At 42.2% G+C, this 18,716-nt stretch overlaps 1 protein-coding gene across 4 annotated transcripts in view; it reads left to right on the top strand.

The window, feature by feature from the left end:
* The window catches only part of LOC145412538 (PDZ and LIM domain protein 1-like), a 144,981-nt gene extending 133,033 nt beyond the window's left edge, over positions 1–11,948 (top strand). For all 4 annotated transcript variants that reach the window (XM_080282436.1, XM_080282435.1, XM_080282434.1 and 1 more), the window contains 2 exons: positions 4,939–5,368; positions 8,535–11,948. In XM_080282436.1, the coding sequence (XP_080138562.1) occupies positions 4,939–5,368; positions 8,535–8,615 (511 nt within the window). In that variant the 3' untranslated portion in view covers positions 8,616–11,948. The remainder of the gene's footprint in view (positions 1–4,938; positions 5,369–8,534) is intronic.
* Positions 11,949–18,716: the final 6,768 nt, after the last annotated feature.

The raw sequence follows: 18,716 nt of genomic DNA, 5'->3' as shown, positions 1-18,716 counted from the left end.
AACACTTCTGTTTATTCAATCTCCTTTAGACTAAGCAGTATCTTAAAAATAACCACTGTAGCTAATCTTGGCCTTCTGCTGCCGTCTATAAATTTCTCAGGGTCGCTTCCTCTTCCTCTTCTTCCGCTGCTGCTGCTGATGCCGCCAAAGTTCTAAAAAAAGTGAGGCAAGTGAACTAAGATTTTTTTCCCCCGTGCACTGGTTGACATATTTTTATAAAGAGTAGAAGGTGATAACATAGTCGAGGTCAAGATTAAAGACTAACCGAGGGAAGAGCTGACTGCCATGGAGAGAACACGACAGACAAAGTCTTCACATGCTTGCATCACCCTATATTTTTACTATTGCCATATTTTTTCTTTTTCTTTTTCTTTTTTCCTTTTTTTTTTAAGGAATCGATGTCCCAAGCTTTATATGAAGCTGGCAGCGAGATTCATCAGAAGGGAAGATTACAGCTCTTCAGTTTGGAGGAATCAGAGAAATCACAATGAATTATTTCCATCGAATAAAATGTCTGAAACAAAGGCTGGGATCTAGAACTGGAGTTCCACTAACTGAAGAGTTCAATATTCTCTCTGGTGTTAGCTTTTAGAACTGACCACTGTTCTGTGTTGGTGTCAGTGTTCCGCCTCCACCATCCGTAACTCCACAGTTCTCAATGTGTCTCCCTCCTCTGTTTCAATTACTGACCAACCCACTTCATGAGAGTATTGCTCAGTAAAGGTTAGGAATTATGCCAGAGTGAAGCTATGAAACATCGGTTGATGACGATTTTCCTCTCGTAATATAATTCAAGATAAGTTGCATAAAGTACATCTTCCCTATGAAGTCTGAATACATCCCATTGTATCAATGCTCAGTACTGAAATGGGTCTCCTTTTCATCAATGAATCGTTTTGTATTGTTGCCCTTTGTCTTTCCCCGTGTGAGTTTCGATTGTTCCTGTCTTGGTGTATCGACAGTTTATGTGATGCAATGCCTAACATCTACTTAAATAAGTGATAATCGAACTGAGGAATGACAATATGCTAGTGATCTGACACGTAAACACGGATATACAGTACAATGAATTTTTTGTGAATTTATTGCAAGCGTTGGAGGTGAGCGTTTAGTGTCCCTGAGTGTTCTTGTGCAAGTTTACGTACCCTATTTTGAGTTATTGATCCGTTGTCCCGACCCACCTCGTCTGTGCTTCCCTCGTCCCTATAATAAATCAATAGTCCCTGACTAATGATTGCAAATTGTGTGATTATTCTCATTCCAAAATTTTGTTTATCCCTGATTGGCAACTGCATTTGGCATCTTGCTAAACTCACAGAGAACGAAATCTAACTCATGTAAATTAATTAATTATATTTAAGCCATCTAAATTATAAGAGTTTAGTTCAGTGTTGTAATGCAGTAGCATTACAACAGTAAACTGTCATTAAAGCAGTTTAAATTAAATTATCTTCAAGTAGGTCATCCACCTGCTGATTATCAAATAAGCTCTGCTATCAAGACTAGACAGTTGCTGCATAAAGAATAAAGCAAAATGAGTCTCCCTTCCCTCATGTATCTCCCCTTGGTTACTTGGCGTCCAACTGTTCCCTGTAGTGTCGGTGATCAAGACCGAGATGATCCTAAATGAAGGTCGCACATGTCTAATGAAGCCATTATTTTCGCTTTCTCCTTATCCTAGTTATGTTACACTCCTTTTCCGTATCATACTCCTGAACTTTACTTTTTTCTGAACCTCTGTTTTCATAAAGTGATTCAGACTGGGTCTACTTTTCAGAGGCAAATATGTAAAACTTTCGAGTAGGAGTAGGATGTCCCTTTCTTTCCCTTTCAATATTTATGTGACATCAGGCTTACCTCAGCACTTGTTCCGCTCGAACAAAGTTTCCATAAAGATCAGATGCAATGCAGTGGTTGGCCCATTATGCTGTCTGAAGTTACTGAGGAATCTAGCGTCTTGCACAGATCATTGCAGTCTAAACATCTGACGTTCTCACATCCAGGTTATCTTGTCGGGATGCACTGAAACTGTTGGTGTGTCTGTAGAGCTTGTTGACGGCCTTGCTCAGGCCTCATAAACATCCTCCTGGGTGTCTTAAACGTAGAAGATGACAGAAGTAATATATGTCCCAACCAATTTTCTTAATTTAGCAGATGAATTAGTCAACAGCAATGCACTTAAATGTAATATAACTTAGCCTACAGCGAATTCCTGCCAATGTCTATATATGAAGGTATACCACTGCAACATGCAGCTTCAGGAGTTCATATGAATGTAGATCATACATGTATTTATTTTCTTTGAAGTCTGTTTACAAGATGTGTATCATTCTACGCGTCCTAAAGCAGGCAAGCAGGCATGTCTCCTGGCCATATGAGTTCGATAGATAGAGAGAGGAAAGGAGCTATCTCTTCAGCACTACTCGGCTTTCTGATGCTGTAGCTCAGACTTCACTAATCATATCACTCTCCCATCTCCTCCCGTCCCTTCTCCTCTCCCCCATCCACCTCCACTACAACCTGTCCCGGGGGTGGCTGACTGACTGACGGCTGTTGTTGTTCCCACACACCGTCAACTTCGTCTACCACCAACTCAACCTGGGCTGCCCCGACAACTCTACTACTACCTCTACGATCATCACGGTCCAAAAACTTCTATCATCTTTTTTTATTTCCTAATTTTTTTGTAACCCCGCGTGTTGAACCCCTTCCTTCCCCCACTTTCTCCCTCTCTTTTTGCCGTGTCCATTTCCACCTCCCATCGCTTCTGTTTACTGTCTTTTATATTTCATAATGTTTTGTAACATCGCGTGTTGAATCCCTTCCCTTACATCTCCCTTATTTTTTTTTTCTCCTCCCCTTTCCGTATCACGTTCCATCTCCTTCATCTCCCTTTTTAAACATTCGAATGGGTTTGTTTATGTTAACTCGGCTTTTCCCGACTGTCATTCGTCCCTCTTCATTGTTTTTCATCCTCCCTCGTTTCGTTCTCCTGCTTGTCCGTGTGTTTGCGTGTGTCTACGAAATTTGGCGCATGCCGCTTATCGTTTTTTCTTTCGCGACTGACTCCATTACGCTGCTGTGCCGGTGTGTTTGTTGACGTATTTTGACTTTGCTGTGCTTGGTGTTCGTCTGTTTAATATTTCTGTGTTTATGCGATGCTTTTTTTTTTTTTTTTCCACAAACATCCCATTTTACTATACATTACTGATTTCCTCTGTACATCACCCATACATCTGGTTCTCCCCTCTGCGTGCTCCACTCGCCTGCCTCAATTTGCTTGCGAACTGCTTTTGTTTGTAATTCGCGTTTTTTTTTTTTTTTTACACCCGACATTACATTATTTTCCTGGTCGTTCCCTTGTGGCTTCCATCTCTCTCTCTCTCTCTCTCTCTCTCTCTCTGCTAATGCTTGGGTCTTATATATTTATCCTTCACTTCCTGATCATAACTCATCTTTTTTTGCTCAAACTTTGTCCCTTCTTGACAATTTTCCTGAATGTTTTTTTTTTTTTTTTCATTTTCTCAACTATTTTTTCAATTCACTGGATGTCCTTCACGCCCTTTCAATTTTGGTCTCTTCTTATCGATATATATATATATATATATATATATTGTCATTTTAAATTTATTCCTCCTTATTATTCATGTTATTTACGTCTGGTTTTACTGTCTGCATTTCACGTCTTCTAAACCCTGTCCTTATGTCTGCTAACTTTTGTCTATATGTCATAACTTTTGTCTGCCTGGTAACGCCTGTCTTCTTCACGCATCATAACTTCTGTCTTGTCCGCATCTTTTACCTTCATCCTTATGTCTTCTAACTAATTTCTCTCTCACATTTGCCATCCGCTGTCCTCTCTATGTATTTTATCTCTTTTATTTCACATGTCTTTTAAAAACATCTTTCTCACATTTACAAACTCCTGTCCTCTATGTCACCTAACCCTTATCTTTCGATGACTTCTGTTTCTTGTCCTCTTCACGCCGACCCAACCACTGCACATCTCTCTCTCTCTCTCTCTCTCTGCCTGTGCCTGCTTTCTCTTACAACCTATGCAGTGTCAACAAGCCTCCGAAGCACACGGGTCTGCGTGGGATGCCTCTCACCTACGACCCCGAACAGAGCGCCACGTGGCAGATCATCCACGAGGAGGAGAATTGCCAGCTGATCACGGAACACGGCCCCACCGAGTCCAAAGTCTATTCTATCTAGACACACACCCATCCTTCTTTCACTTCTCCCACTCCACGACAAAGGAGTCTATTGTATCTAAACGAATCCTACATCCTTCCAGCCCTCACCCGTCCTCCTTTGCTCCCCCATTCAAGTATTTACCCTTTCTAAACTCAAACTTTTACTTTGCTCTTCCGCACTTTGTCCTCTGTTTGGAGGAAAAATAAGTCAGTTCTATCCAATCACAGCCTACATCTTTCCTTGTCTCTTCTCTTCAGATCTCCTTCTTCCAACGGTCCCCTACTTTATTTTTCTCCTATTTTCACGTAGCTACTAAAGCATGCTGGATGTTTGTTTACACAATAGCTAAGTAATGAAGTATGTAGTGTGCATCTTATCAGTTCTTTTATAGTGACTGTTTTTGGCGCAGCTGTGCATACGCCTAGATATACCCTTCATATATATAACTATTTTGCTTGATTTGAAGGTAATCCCCCTTGCATATGATTATGATATAAATGTCTTGGGAGATAATATGAGTCACTGTATCCACCGTCCTTCAACCTCCCCTCAGTGCTGGATTACCATGTTCTTTGCAACAATGTTTGACATTTTGTGTTCTTGACAGTATATCGTGTAAAGTGTAAATCTTGTCCCAGAGAGCATTATGGCTGCATGCTGACTTTTTTGCATAATTCCCATTCTTCCTTCATTTCCTTTTTCCCTCCATCCCTACCCACTCCTCCACCTCATGGCCTCCAGATCCTCCCCTAAGCCCGTGCCGGTGGTGCTGACCCCTTCCAAAGAATACAACCCCCAAACCAGCGCCACCTGGCGAGCTCTGCAGGAGACTGACGCTCCTGTGGACCCGGTAAAGATCGCCAACTACAGCTCGCTCAAGGAACACGACCCCATCTACTCCGAGGTCTACACGGCGCCCATCGCCCCCAAACCCGGACAGCGACCACCCCCGAGAACGAATGCCTTGCCAGGTCCTCGCTCCCCTGTCTCCGAGTTCCTCCCCCCTTCCATGAGGCCGGCAGGGGAGCATAACCAGATGGACCACATCGCCAGCGTGCTAAGCCCCACCAAGCCGGGCGGTGTCTCCCCCGTCCTCTCAGCCACACTCGCCGAAAACAAACCCATCAATCACCACCATGTGCCTGCCGATGACAAGATACCCATGTACGAGGTGAGGCCATGCATTTCACTCTATGGTTACTCCTTCACCACTATTTTATGGGCTATGAGGAAAATAATCACTCTTTCCTACACCGTTTACTTTTAATATCACATCTTAATATTCTCTTGCACGTTCATTTGTTCATCTTGTGTTGATGCTCTCTTGTATATCATTCAGGTAAACAATGTTGATATTAAAGATATACAAATGATGTACAAGACAATATTAATACAATATGCAAAATATGTCGCTAAGGAAGTGGTTCACAAGACAAGAATGTGAACCTTAGGTCGCGTCCACATGTGTGCTCGAACAAGTGTTGGCAACATGTAAGCAACACAGTAACGAACACGCTGCAAACATTTTGGAAACAGCAGCGTCCAGATCATGTTGGCAACATCATGACGGAGTCTCAGCTGCCTGGTATGGACACATCGTCTCTGCTGCCAGTGTTCGAAGCTGCACTGAAACATGTTTGCATACATCCGTCCAAATGTTGCTGCAAACATGTTCCCGAACATGTTGCCTGCCGTGTTGCCAACATGTGTTCGAGAGCACGTGTGGAGGCGCCCTTAGGTCATGGCCACATTGGGTGCGTTTGGGAGTAAGTGGGTATAAGGGGGAGAGGGGAGAATGGCACTTTTGAATGCCAGTAACAGACATCCAGATTTTTCTCCAGACCTTTTCCACCGCAGTAAAATGAAGCCTCTGCGTTCGATATGGAATGCATCTCAATTAAAGGGTGTGAGTGCAACATCAGGTATGAGCAACTCAGTGTCCATTTTATGCCAATGCCTGCGGGGTTTAAAGAGAGAAAAGTTAACTGTAAACTCTTTTTGCATGGACCCGTGCTCACTCGCGTTCTTTCCTGCTCCCTCCTGCTGCCAGTGAGGCCTCTTGTATGGATTACAGTGCTGCAAAACTCCCATCCTCACCCACCCGCTGCCAGTGTGTCCTCAACCTTAGTCTGTCCTCCTCCTTACTTCACTCACATGTTACATACTCTTCAGTGCCATGATATCTGCTTTCTCTCCCACATCATTTCCTACTCGCACCACTGCTTCTCATTCATCATAAATATAATCTTTCATACCTGCCTTCCTAACATTTTACTTCTCCGCCCATCTTTTGCGTTGCAAAATCGCTTCAATGCTTGCCTCATTATGATCATGCAGTAATTTCTTGCTACTCATTCTCTGTACTTGGCAATTTTTGAGCTTGCAATAAAATATCATAAATAATGATAATCTTCCTGACAGGTTCTACTCTGACAACTAGACTGAGATTTCTTCCATTAACAAGTATAATTTTATTATTCCTCAACAGTGACAATTTAACATTAACATCAGAAGGATATGGTGCACTGAAATCTTTAAATGTACAACTGCATTTACAAGATCATGTTGTTGAGAATGTCAAGGAAACAAACGCCATTTGTGACTGGCAATGTGTCTGCATGAGCTCAGATCCCAGGAGAAACTGTATAGGCTACACGACGGGCAGTTGCATAGGAGCAGTGTTGTGGGTTGCAGACACAATTGCGGCGCTATTCTCTGGCAGGGAAAGAGCGTATGAATGGACTGTCCGTAATCAAATCATTTAAGAGCTGGATTACACGTGCCTGGATAAATGATACTGCCCATACGATGCAACTATACTGTACAATTCCATGTAATGATGCATGACAGTAGGTGTAATATCTGAAGGTGAAAATCAGCAGAGAACAAATGAAGCAGGTGAAGTGAATATCTGCCAATGGGTTCAACCAGTGGAGATTAATGAGGTTATTGTCTGACCTCCGTTGCCTCCTCCCTCCTCCAGGACGGCCCAGAGTTCCTGCACCACACTCTCGTCTCCCCTCGCTGGCCAGGCGGGTCCAAGGTCTGTCCTCTGCCACCCCCTCACAGTCCCACTAGAAGGGTGTCGTGGTAGAGACAGTGTCAAGTAGAGAGGGTGCAAGTAATGTTGTGCTTGTCGGTATATAGTACTGGTTCCTCCCGCTGACCTCACTTGAACCGCCACTATTACTGCCACCAGTTGCGTCCCTGTTGACCACTTGGTATCCCTGTTACGACCAGTTGGTATCCCTGTTACGACCAGTTGGTATCCCTGTTACGACCAGTTGGTATCCCTGTTATGACCAGTTGGTATCCCTGTTATGACCAGTTGTCTCCCTATTTTGACTCCTGACGCCAAATCTGAATTGGATCAACACACTGAAAACTTCACAAACCCAACAATTCGCACACAACCACATGAGAAGCTAAAGACGTATCACTGAAGTGGTGTTTGTATGTGTCTTGGGTGAGCGAGATGTGTCACATGACGGTGGTGGCTGGAGTGTGTCAGCTCGGATCAGCCACGATTAGACTCCATATTCCAGTCTCATTCAAAGTCGCCACTGCCATCTTAGACTAGAAATCCTTTTTTTTTTTTTTTTTTTTAATAGAGGAGTTTATTCTAGGTTACATCAGTGGCGTAGCCAGAGGGATGGCTGGAGTGGCATTAACCACCCCTGAAATATGCCTGACCACCATATTTGGGGAGGAATGTCCCCGAACCCCCCCAAAAAATTCTTTAGGGGCCACCTTATAAGTAGGTTTGACGGCTCCTTGGCCACCCCATTTTTAAAACCCTAGCTACGCCCCTGGGTTACGTATTTTGTTATTTCCTTACTGGAATCCATTTGACGCCATTTCTTAGTAGACGCCCCATGCCTGTTTTCCGTAGGTTATGGTTTATCCTCAAAATAATAAGCTTTTTTGTTTAGCTAGCACTGGTCGCCTATAGATTAGCATTCCACTCAGCTACCTTTTGTGTGTGGATCTGACGCACCCACAGCATTAGCGATGTTGCCTTGACTGACCCTATTATACATCTCACTCTCTCAGTGAGGCTGTCTAATCCTTCTATCAGCAGTTGTATATCAGTTTACTAAAATATTGCCAATGACTGGTAAATCATTTCTCTGCCCTCTAATCTCACTCATATTTAGCAACTCTACCCATGGGCAATGGCACCCTTTGCTATTATTATTATTATTATTATTATTATTATTATTTATATTATTATTATTATTATTATTATTTTATTATCTCCCTTCCTATTGGCAGAACTAGGGCCAAGAGAGCAGACCTTATCAGACACTGTAATTCTACCATTCCTCACTCCACAGACGAATGCCATCGGAGGGAGAAGGAAGATCGCGCAGACGGCCTCCTTCAACAAGCTGATGATGGACGTCCTGGGCGAGTGAGGAACGCGAGGAGGGAGCGTCGCCCCCGATGTTGACTCGCGGGCGACTCATCAACACGCCGCGCAATGCCTTCGTCGCCTGAGTGTGTGTGTGTGTGCCGTATTCTAAGTGACTTTGGAAATTTCGTAACACCTTTTCCTTAGCTATTTATTCTGAACGCCGATATTTTAGTATTATAAATAGCATATCAGACAAGGTTAAGGTATAAAATGCAAAATAAATCGGTATGGGAAAGGGGCTACGAAGTCTCCTATACCACTTAAGCTGCGTACTTGTTTGTCCCGAACACCGACATCCCATACTTCTTCACCACTCCCCGTATCGTAGCCAAGTCTCCTTGTTTTGTGTACCGAACTGGGTTGCAAAGATGCCCAAACGAAGTATAATATAAATACAGTATATATTTATTTACATGTCTGTTATTGAGTTCGTCAGGGTTATTATTAATTTCATTCGTGGTGTTCCATTGTTCATTGATTACGTCTCGTCTCATCTGCGTCTCTTAACTTCAGTTTCCTCCTTCACTTCTTTTGCTCAGTATGAAACATATCACCAAAACCCTCTCCTCTGACAGCACGTCTATAATATAAATAAATAAATTAATTAAATGGCATTCATCTCTAGTTCCACACTGAAGACTACAGAAAAAACAATAAATTAATTGAAAAAGGCCATTCATCTCTAATACCACAACCGAAATTACGAAAAATAAGAAATAAATAAATAAAAGGTCATTTATCTCCAATTCCAAACTCGAAATTACAGAAAAAAAATACAAATAACAGGGCATTCATCTTTAATTTCACATTCGAAATAGCAGACGAAAAAAAAAAAAAAAAGAAATTTTCATCGCTAATTCCTCACTCGAATTTGTAGGAAAGAATCACCCGCACGAGCTTTTTATCCCGATTACCAACCTCTCACTCCACAGCCCCACATCACCTCCTTCCTACCCACCAAACCCACCACATCTCCCATCACTCTGTTGACCCTCAGTGTTCATTAGATAGCCATACCAGTGATTTATATGGTTGCTCCTGGATGCTAGTCATAACCAGGATAATATATATACGCTATTTTTTTTTTTTGAGGCCTGAACTTGTCTGAATGTAGAAAGGAAAAATAAGTCTGGACGGGCTAACGTTGTTCTGATTTTGGCTGTTGTTGTTTGGTTTTGTGCTGGTGTGTCGTGGTGCAGATAAAAATTGTATGTGAAAGGCAGATCAACTTAATATTCCTTACCAACCCTTAATATTCCTCACAGTTCTGATATTACCACGAATATATCTTGTATACTGTTGCAAAGTGAGACTATCTTTTCTCTAACCTCCACACAGCTTTTATTAATTCACTTGGTATAAGAAAAAAAACTATATCGGAGGTCCTCGGAAGAAATGTAGCCACCACAATTGTCTTACTTTACTATGTCGGACATGTCAGTAAGTTTCTCAGCGAGTTACAGGTCAAGAATTCCGATCGGCACGACGTGGTAATCTTGTCTGTAAAAATTCCTTCCACATTCTCATCACGACACATCGATTTTGAAGCTCGAGTGAGTCAGGTTCCGATTGTTCTCATTATTTTTTATTTTCATCTTGTAGGTCTGCTCATGATTTGAAGAAAATGAATAATAAAAGCAATTAAAAATACAATAACCCTGAAAGCTGGATTCATGCAACTACACTAACGCACCTCCGAAAATCTGCTGCTTCCAACTAGATCTGCAATGAGGCTTGTTACTTTTTTTCCACTTTACTCACATCATTTTGATCACGACTGTATACAGAGAGGCGAAAGAGATGGATGCTGCGATGTCCCACTGGAGAGAGGAAAGTTGTCATTTTTATATAATTTACAGTTCAGTCCTGTAATTGTGCTGTCTCATTGCCAGCATTCTACTTTCCTGAACGAAACGTTCTTTCTTAATCTTCTTGCTTGGAACAAATATCAATTTACAATCTGAGTGAATGTATTATCAGTGATATTTGCCAATATTTCTACTCATACCTGCCTTGGATTATAATGTTATTATGTTAAAGTGGTTTCTTTGCTTCGCATCAGAACCCGATAATGGTACTGATGACAATGATATTGATGTTGATGGTGATGATGATAATGTTGTTGTTAGTTACTATCACCATCATTCACTTGTCTTTTCAACTTGCTTACATTTCTGTCTACTGAATGTTTAGGCAGCTGGTCTTTTAATTACGGCTAATGTCATGTTCAACATGAACTAAGTGAAATATTTTAAACTGGTCACCACCATTACTGACTCCACCTTCCTTCCACGTCCTCCAGAAGGACAAAATCATATTGTCAAGGTAATAAACAGATGCCTATGACGTGAAATGAGAGTGGATTCAAGTGGTTGAGAGTTGAGGTTTTCTGTGTCCTTGAGTAATAGTAGCCGAGGTCTGCCTTACTCTTGTCAGTTATACAGTAAGTCCTCAATATATGTTACTTTTAAACATTAATATTTGCAATTAAGCCCACAATAAGTTACAAAAAAATCGGTCTATTTAAGTTCCATTGCTACCTATATATAAAGCTTTTATTCCAGTTTCTCCGACTTAACAATACCGGTTGCACGGAAAATGTGGTAATCTATATTTTTTCCAATATATAATGAGAACTTACTATACTTTTGTCCTACAGGGGTCACTGTTTGGCCCCACCCCTGGAGATGGTGCGGATGCCCAGCCTGACTGCTACAGAAACTTGCCATGAGCCACACCGACTTATATCACACATTTAGATTTCTTTTTTACGATTTTGACTCGAAAGTGAATATCATTAGTGATGGCAAAGCTCCATGCCCTTTTGAGAATATACAAGTGATGAGTATGAAACCTTGATTTTAAGATAATGTAAAATCTCAGACAACTGTGCCAAACATAACCAAAAATTTTAAGGTTATAAAAGTTGCAGGTTATGATGTTTCCATTTAAAGGGGCACTTTCTTCCTAGTCCAAACAAATTTCCTTAAAGAGAGAAAAAAAAATGATGACCCACTTCCGGTATCAATGGCAACCATCCGTTGGAGTGGCAACCTATGGATATGGCAACGAATGAGAGGGAGAGAGAGAGAGAGAGAGAGAGAGAGAGAGAGAGAGAGAGAGAGAGAGAGAGAGAGAGAGAGAGAGAGAGAGATTTGCTGCGGTGGTATACTGTCACATGACCAGCCTCTCATATATATATATATATAAACCAACATGTCTCTTTTTAATATTCACATATAACTGCGGGAATGTTCTTATCCACGGCGGCCATAGCTTTAGCTGAGATCTGTACAGTTTAACGCGTGCGAATAAATGATAACCACACACACCACGCCTTGTTTCTCTCATCCTTAGCGACGATGTGGATTGTACTTATCCTTTTCACCTCTTTATACTATGATTTTGTTTTCTTATTTAACCACGCTGCTAACAGATGACTTTATTAAACTCTGGAAGGAGCTCTTGTAGTGAAGGGGTTAATCAAGGCGTTATTTAAACCCTCCAGTTTGAAAGTCCTTCATTACTCAGATAAAATCGTTTGCTAAATGTAAGAACTAAAGCAAAATCGATGTTCCCAGTCTGAAAACGGTACGAGGCTTTCTGGGTTAAATATCGCTTGTATTTTATGTAAACTGTGTCGATATGAACCCCTCCACCCCAAGTACGTCATTTCAAGTTATTTCATAATTTCCTGATAACTGCCTTCAGCTTATGATCGACATTTTGAACTGGTGGGTGAGATATAGCCTTCAATGACCTCTCTCGTGCTTGGGACAATATCATTATGTTGCTCCAGATACTGCTAGATAAGAGTTAATATACATCTATCTATCTATCTATCCATCTATCTACCAGTCTATCTATCTATCTGTCTATCTATCTGTCTGTCTATCTATTTCTATATCTATGTCTTTATCTATCTATTCATCTGTCTACCAGTCTATCTATCTATCTCTATATCTATCTCTTTATCTATCTATCTATCTATATATATATAGAGAGAGAGGGGGGATGGGTAAAGATAGGGGGAAGTAACAGCGAAGTTGAAAATGGAGGTCTATAGTGAAATTTTCAACAGTGAAACATGGTAAATGGAAAGAGTATGACTGAAAGAAAGAAGGGAGAGACTAAACAGCAAAGTGGATAAATGAGAGAACGTAACAGTGGATAACAAAGTAAAAAGAGAAACCAGCCAATGACGAGGTGGACAGGGAGGCCGCCACATAAGCACGCTGGGATTGAAGGAAGTTATTATGAATGGAAGTAAATGGATGGCCTGTATTAGTGAACAGGACGATGCGGGTGGAGATGGTGTTAGGCATGGTCACTGCTGGAGAGGGAGAGTTATTATGAAAACACGTAAATGGAGCGGCTGACGGTAACAATGGAGTGAATAGTAAGGAGGCGACCCAACGAGAATTAAACCAGCAGAATGTAAACAGACAATGGCAGTGAACGGGCCTGTAGCCGAGGATGTGGTGGACGGCTAGAGTGTCACGCCTGCTGGACAGAGGGCGGGGTTGTTATGTAAGGACAAGCCAGCGCCAAGGACATTTTCACACAGCTTTCTTGGATCAAATACTCGTATACAAACACAAATCCTGGTTAAAAAGAAAAAAAAGTAACATAGATGATATTCCAAATATCACGTACCAAAGAGAAAATTCTTGCACTCACACACACACACACACACACACACATACAGTCCATGATTCCTTTTTTTTGTTCTCGCTCTAAGTGTAGTTTTCTCTCCTATATTCAGATTTACTCACCACATCTGCTGCAAAAAATAATGGAAGTTTTAAGTAAATGACCTATTTGTATGGGACAAGTAGATGTATTTAATTATGTGAAGTAGATGTACCAACAAACAGATAAATAGTTACATGAAAATATGTAGCCAAGGCGTCCAGGACTACACTGGAAGAGAACCAACAAAAGCCACGCAAGGAAGATCATAAACATACATATAGAGGCCACCGCAACGACGCAATGTGTGTGTGTGTGTGTGTGTGTGTGTGTGTGTGTGTGTGTGTGTGAGGGGGGGGGTTAAGGAGAGGGGACGACAAGAGGGAGCTGCTGGAGTAGGTGGTAGGGGCTGGAGAGGTAGGGGTGCAAGAGGCAGGATAATGGAAGAGGACAGTTGCAGGGGAGGGGTAAGAGAGGGTCGTTACTAGTGGACTTCAGGAGGGCTAAAGGGGATAGTTGATGGAGGACACGGGATGCATGATAATGTATATGAGAGTGTGGGGGAGATAAAGGTAGGCTATGGGAAGGACCAGATGCAAGGAAGGGGTAATAGACGGTCATGGTCATATTTGGTGGACTTATGGGGGACATAGCGTTGGGTAATGGGAGACAGGAAGTTTGACAGTATGGGCAAAAGAAAGATTGATGGGTGTATGAGTGTAGGAAAGTGAAGGTCTGATGGAAGTAGATATAAGAGGGTTTTGAGGGGTAATGGTTATGAGGTGGGACAAGAGATTTGACTGTGTGGGTAGAAGAGGGTAATGTAAATCTGTTGGTAGTGTACTGGAAAGAAAGGGTAAGATCTGTGGAACTCTGTAGCGGGAGAAAGGTTGAGAGGACGGAAAATGGAGATGATGAAGATGGGATGGACGGGGTTGTGAGGTGGAACATGAAGTCTGGCGGTGTGAATATAGGAGTATTGAAAGTAAATCTTCTTGTGGTGTAAAGGAAACAAGAGGCTGAGGATTTATGGAACTCTGTAGGAATAGGTTGGGATGGAGAGGAAGAACACGGAGAGTGGTGACGCAGGATGTGTCCCGGGTTGCGAAGTGTAAAAAATGGAACAGTGATAAGGACAACGAGTGGAGAGAGGATGTGCAAACATTGCCGCGGGTTCATATCGCCCACGGCAGGTGTACCACTGATAATGAAGGTAAGGTAAGCATACAGCCTAATTAAAAATCACCCTCTGACAACACACGTATTCCAGTATCTGGAAATGGGAAGCTTCAAATACAGAACAACTTACGTAACTGTTAGTTTTTTGCAAATAAGGGTTAACATCAGGAAGAGGAGGTGAATACATATAATGTAAGTTTCTCACGCAGTCCGATGTGTTTTTATCAAATCTTATGATAATCGGTTACAGTGGAATGCCCTAAAGCTCAGTCAAGTGGACTTTGTGGATAATTCTATCTGTCTATCTATCTATTTATCTATCTATCTATAGCCCGACGTCCTAATCCCGCAAAAGGTGGCCGCAGACAAAACGCCTCCAAGTCGCTCTGTCACCCACCATTTGACTACCCTCCCCCAAACTCATTCCCCCCTCTCTCATATACCTCTCAACTCCATCCCTCCAAATCATCCTCGGTCTACCCCTCCCTCTCCCTCCCTCCACCTCACCTACATACACCCTCTTAGTCAGTCTTTCATTCTCCATTCTCTCCACATGTCCAAACCACCTCAGTGTATTTCTCCTAATCTTCTCAACCACATCCACGTCCACCCCACAACGTGGATAATTCTACCTCATAAAAAAGCTGGAAGGGAGAGATTGTCTGTCTATATTCCTGCATGAAACATGAATTCAAAGGACCTAAACTGCACCGAAATTAGTTGAAATGAGGCAATATGACTCACAGTATAATTCACACTGGGTATCTGGATATTTTTTGGAGCACCTCTCTCTCTCTCTCTCTCTCTCTCTCTCTCTCTCTCTCTCTCACACACACACACACACACACACACACACACACACACACACACACAAAACAGTCATTATACGAAACATCCATGCTGCTTGTCTCTGTACTTCAAGGCTGCGATAAATTATATTTGCTTCCAGTCCCATGTGAAGCAGGTGAAATATGGCTTAGTTTACACTGTCTGCGGTGAGTTTTTGGGAGCTCATAAACTCGTCCCTTCTAATGTCGAATAATAAACACATTTCTTTATTCTCAGCCAAAGAGTGCTCGCCACATTTTTTTTTTTTTTTGTCATTCATGGTGCTCTATGTTTCTCTTGACCATGGTAAATTCGTCTGATGTTAGATGAAACAACAAGCGATGCCCTGGCACAGCAATACCGTCCCCGGCAGCCATTTTAGTGCTGACGTATAAACACAACAGGATATCTAGTCAAAATCACACCAGTAGTTTTCGCGTAAAGTTGTTAACAGACAGACAAACTGAGTGAAAGCAATACCCGTCCCCGCCCCGGAGGGGCTCGGGGACGGGTAACAAAATGAAAAATAATGTACAGTAGTTCGCAGACAAAGAATTAAAGGTCAAGCACTCCAAAATGCTGAAAGGTATGTTCATTATGTATTCAGTCTTCACACATACCGGTATAATAAGAGCAAAAACTCATCTTCTCAAAGCCTAATTAACTGATTAACAAGAGAATACATACTCTGAAATAAGGGATAATGGCTTCTGAGTGAAACAAAGAAGCTGGTGGATGAGAGTGGATGTTACGTGGTATCAGAGGCACCAATGCGCGACAGGTGTTGTAAAAGCAGCAGGTGTAAACAAAAAAATACCCCAACACCTGTGCAGAGGACGCAGACAGTAGTTCATTTCTTTGCACACACACACACACACACACGGGGAACACTATCTGCCTCAGCTGGTTATAAGCTGGTGAAAAATGTACCATAATAGAAGTGATGTGGCGACAGCTGGCGTGAGAAAAGATGAATGTGCAAGAATGCCTATTGACTTTATTTCTGCTACCTCCAGGCCATTTCGTTTAGCTCAGAAGGAGACATCTGGCAGTGCAAGGGTTACTGAACGCTGTATGTAACCCTTCAGTTTCGAAAAGCCTCCCGTTAGCTAAATTTAAGTTTCTGAAAGAATACGAGAATATAAGAAAAACAACGTCATCAGAGTGAAGGATCCGGTAACTCTCTCATATTTTCAGAGTTCTCATTCATTAAAGTTAGGTTACCATAACGTGTCATAATTTTCAGGGTACTTATTCATGAAAGTTAGGTTACTATAACTTGTCATATTATCATTTATTTATATCATCATTACCTGTGTTAACTTGAATACATTACGGGTGTACCGGTAATTATTTTTTTCGTTTTTTTTCCTCACCCCATCTTAAGGTTGGAATAGAGGTCTGGATGATGATGATGATGATGATGATGATGATGATTACGTTTTCTGAAGTCACGGGCCGCCAAGGCTGATTCATATCCCAAACGTGCGTCGCGCGCCCGCCCCCATCACCCAGAATGTTAACCACTTACGTCCGTGGACGTCCTTTATATTTTATTATTGCTGGTACCTGACGATAATGAACAGTTTAAGGGATATATATTTTAGTGGAGGAGTAAATGAAGGTACCGTAATATCAAACCTCTCCAGCTGAAAAAGCCTCTCCCAAACCCAGATGACATGATAAATTAAAAAGTGCGTCACCGAACTGAAGGGGTTAGGAAGCACTGTTCTAACCCCTTGGCTACGAGAGGTCTTTCCTATAGTGAAATATACAGATAGACAGATAGATAGATAGATAGATAGATATAGGCGAGCGTGGGTTGAGCAATGAGGAATCCTTAATAACTCTCGCAACACTCTTTCACGTCTTTCTCATCGCTATTAACCCCTCCACTACCATGACGATTTCTCCTCCTGTCCTCCCACCACCAAACTATTTTATATAGGCTAACAAGGACCTCTGTGACTGAAGAGGATTAGGATCAGTGCTAATTAATCCCTTCAATCTGCTGATATCTTTTAATTAATTTCTTGCTTTCTCCAGACGATTTTATTCAGTCTCAGCGAGATTATACGAACTAGAAGGATTATATATTGCCTTCATCACCTCCACTGATAGATACTTCTCTGAAGTTGAATATAACTGACTGAAGGTAGAAAGAGCAAAGTAGAAAATATATCCATGGATTGAAGAAGTCAGCTCTTTCACTAGGATGACGTTTGTGTGTGTGTGTGTGTGTGTGTGTGTGTGTGTGTGTGTGTGTGTGTGTGTGTGTGTGTGTGTGTGTGTGTGTGTGTGTGTGTGTGTGTGGGTGGGTGGGTGTGTGGGTGTGGGTGTTACAACTTGCGAAGAACCTCTCGTAGTGGCAGGTTTGAGAAATATAAGGTACCGATATATCGTTAACATTCACTATTCCGTATTTCAGGTTGGCTGCGGAGATTTCTTAACGCCTTCTCCACGACGATTTTTTTTTAACAGCTGATATTTGGCAAAGCTCGTATTTCGCTTTCAAAGGGTTTAGAACCGACACGAGAGAGAGAGAGAGAGAGAGAGAGAGAGAGAGAGAGAGAGAGAGAGAGAGAGAGAGAGAGGATATTACTTCATGACAACATTCTACAAAGAGGAGTCACTAAGCAAATGCCGTGAAGGTCAAAGGTTACAAAGGGTTTCCATCACTTGGAACGAAATTACCGGAAGGTGTGAATGGAAGCTTATACTGTATAGCCTACTCGTCTTCTAAGTGACTCGCTCTAGTAGAATAAGTTGGCAATGCGGTGGATGTTAAGGAGGGGCTGGGAGAGTACACCCTGTAAAAACTGGCGCTGTAGGATTAATGGCTTGAGCACAACAAAAGTTAGGATCAAGGTTTTCTCCAAGAACAACAATAACAAAACAACAACAACAACAACAAGATAAGGTTGTGAGGGTTTCGTATATTTTGACATCTTGGGGTCCAGGTCAAAAGACATCATCGGACTGAAAGTGTTAGCAATAAAAAATAAAAATAAATAAAGAGCAAAGAAAAAGTTAGCTACATCACTTGTATCGCCTACCGGTTCTATGGCCTGGATATCCACCTTGGATGAGCAGAGACAGAAGAGATTGGAGAGGGGGAGGGGGGGATTGTGGGAAGCGGGCAGACTCCGAACGCTGGCTGAGGACGTGACAGGAGGCAGGTGAGTATACTAGGAGCAAGGAGAGAGGACGAGGGGGAAGAGGTGGTGGTAATGGTGGAGGGGAGGATAGGGGGTGGCGGAAGTTGTGGGGAAACGCCAGGGCTGACGGCTGTATTATCCAAATTTACTGTGCGTGAAAGTGCTAAGTAAGGTACAGGTAGGCAGGTGGGCAACGGAGAGCAGAAGGTGGGGTGGGGTAGAGATGGTTGTGGGGGAGTGGGTAG

Source organism: Coenobita brevimanus, chromosome 93 (assembly GCF_032717465.1).
Source record: "Coenobita brevimanus isolate Jiangsu-jjx chromosome 93, ASM3271746v2, whole genome shotgun sequence".
NCBI lineage: Eukaryota > Metazoa > Arthropoda > Malacostraca > Decapoda > Coenobitidae > Coenobita > Coenobita brevimanus.
This window is presented reverse-complemented; position numbering and strand designations above follow the sequence as displayed.